This window comes from Ursus maritimus, unplaced genomic scaffold (genome assembly GCF_017311325.1).
Source record: "Ursus maritimus isolate PB19 unplaced genomic scaffold, ASM1731132v1 scaffold_8, whole genome shotgun sequence".
Taxonomy (NCBI): domain Eukaryota; kingdom Metazoa; phylum Chordata; class Mammalia; order Carnivora; family Ursidae; genus Ursus; species Ursus maritimus.
The window spans coordinates 78,625,072-78,627,591 of NW_024426996.1; the positions used below are offsets into that span (position 1 = coordinate 78,625,072).

The 2,520-nt window shown below is 64.4% G+C and overlaps 1 protein-coding gene across 1 annotated transcript in view; it reads left to right on the forward strand.

Moving 5' to 3' along the window:
- SORCS2 (sortilin related VPS10 domain containing receptor 2) overlaps positions 1-2,520 on the forward strand; it is a 458,467-nt gene that overhangs the window by 441,276 nt on the left and 14,671 nt on the right. Inside the window, exon 21 of the mRNA XM_040625236.1 lies at positions 2,348-2,471. Coding sequence (XP_040481170.1) covers positions 2,348-2,471 — 124 coding nt within the window. The remainder of the gene's footprint in view (positions 1-2,347; positions 2,472-2,520) is intronic.

Here is a 2,520-nt window from a genome sequence, read left to right on the forward strand (position 1 = left end):
GGGGGGGGGGGGGTTAGAGGGAGAAGCAGACTCCCCGCCGAGAAGGGAGCCCGATGCGGGGCTCGATTCCAGGATGCTGGGATCAGGACCTGAGCTGAAGGCAGACGCTTAACCGACTGTGTTAAGACTCTGCACACATAGAATGAATCCTGTGTCATTCTGGGTCACCAGGAAATGGTTTTCGGGGTGTTCCTGCAGGGATGGGGTAGCAGGAAGGGGCGATGGGGCAGGGGAGAGGGGGAGCATGAGAACATTTTCTTGCTGTGAAGTGGAGAAAGATACTGTTCTCCTGTTTCCTTCCCTCAATTTCCCACGCCTCGGTGAGGAAACGGTGGCTTTGTTGGGGGGCTGGTGCCCCAGGAGGGGAGCGTGAGGCCTTCAGCCCCATGCTGCTCAAACCCAGGGGAGGGGCAGCAGGTGCGGGGAGCACGGCACTGCATAAACCCTGCGTGTCCGAGTGGCACCCCAGCTCCGCAGAGAACTGGATCAAAGAAACAGGAAGCAGGAAGCATCCGAGGAGGTGAAATAATGTTTTCCCAGTTGGCTGGGAAACCCCCTAGGAGGCTTCCCGTGTGCGATCTTTCTGGCCATGTTCCCGACACCCTCCAGCCTGTGTGGGGGGCTCCCTCCCTCCGGCTCCTGGCTCAGGCCTCAGTGGCTGTCCCCGCCCACCGGCCCGCAGCCCTGACTGTCGGTCTCTCAGCCGGGCACACCTGGCCCCGGGCCCTGCTCCCACTCTCCTGCGTCTCTGCGGCTCCCAGGCCCGCATGACCGGCTGGCCGCCCCAAGGGCAGGGCGGGTTTGGTTCCTGGCGGCCTGGGGCCCTCGCTCTTCGAGGGGAGGAGTGAAGGGATGAAGAGTACGCGAGCCAAGGCTGGCCCCTCCGCTTTGCCATCTCTCCTAAGTGGCCTCGCGGGATTTCCTGCAGGGAGATGTCCTGACCACCAAGTACCAGGTGGACCTGGGGGACGGCTTCAAGGCCGTGTACGTGAACCTCACGCTGACCGAGGAGCCCATCCGGCACCGCTACGAGAGCCCCGGCGTCTACCGCGTGTCCGTCAGGGCGGAGAACGCGGCCGGGCACGACGAGGCGGTGCTCTTTGTCCAGGTCAACTGTAAGTCCGTCGCCCCTGTGAGGCCCAGAGCCCGCGGGCGGGGAGCAGGCAGGCAGGCTCACGTCCACGCCCCAGGCGGTGTGTGCGGCGGTGGGTGGGTGGTGATGCGGGGGGATGTGCCGAAGTTGACCGAGAAGCCCCCTCTGCCACGGCCAGTGCCTGATGTCCCCTCGCCCCGGCTTTTCCTGCCACCCGCAGCCCCCCTGCAGGCCCTTCACCTTGAAGTGGTTCCCGTGGTCGGTGTCAACCAGGAGGTGAACCTCACGGCCGTGCTGCTGCCCCTGAACCCCAACCTCACGGTCTTCTACTGGTGGACTGGCCGCAGCCTGCAGGTGTGCGGCCCTGGCTGAGGGGGCGGGGTGCTGCCGGGGGCTGGGCGGGAGGACACAGGGTATGACAGTGTGGGGTTGAGGCGAGCACACACCAGCTTTTCTTCCGGAGCCTCTGCTCTGGTCCGCCTGTGTCTGAGTCTGGCGGACGCAGAAGAAAGACTGGACCCTGCCTTTTCCTGGGGAAGGAGATGTGAACAAAGCAGGTGACCTGAGTTGTGATAAGTGTCACAGGAAGGGGACGGGTGAGGTGTCGTGAGCTCCAGGGAAGATCAGGCCGTTTCTAGTCTGGCTCTTGGGTGTGGTCAGGGAGGGCTTCATGGAGGAAGGAAACACTGGGGCTGGACCCAACGTCAGAAGCCTCACCCAGAGCCCTGCATTGTACCCTGTAAGCAGCAGGGGGCACAGACGGTGGCTGGTAGGAGGGCTGGAGGGTCCCTGTGGGCAGGGCTGCCCGTCCTTAGCCTGCAGGCCCTCAAGAGTCACAGGAGCCATCCTTCCCTCATTCGGTGGGCTGCAGCCCTGTGCCCCAAGCAGAAAGACAGCAACAGCGGCTGAAGGCCCAGACACAGAGGCCCCAGGTTGTGTTTCTCTGGAATGCGGAGGGCTGAGGAAGGTGCTTGGCTCTGGGTTCGAATCACAACGCAGCTACCTCCAGCCCAGCAATTTGGGCAGGTCTGGAAGGAAGGGACACTGGGACACTCCGTCCAGGCTGCCTTGGCTTAGAGCGAGTGGCTCAGGGGGGTGGGGGGCCCTCCCCGTGCTGCCCCCATGTCCTGACCAGAGCAGGGGAGAGTGAGCGTTCTCAGTGAGGGCCTGGGCAGCGGGTGGGCTGCGGGGCTGACTGTCCCTGTGCGGCTGCCCGCCACCCCCAGCCCTGACCCCCAGTCGTGTCCCCTGCAGCCCTTGCTCTCCTTGGAGAACTCCGTGACCACGCGGTTTGCAGACACAGGGGACGTGCGTGTGACGGTGCAGGCGGCCTGTGGAAATTCGGTGCTGCAGGACTCCAAGGTGGTCCGCGTGCTGGGTGAGTCCTCCTCCCCGGAATGGGCGGCGCGTCTCGTCCTTTGCAGGAG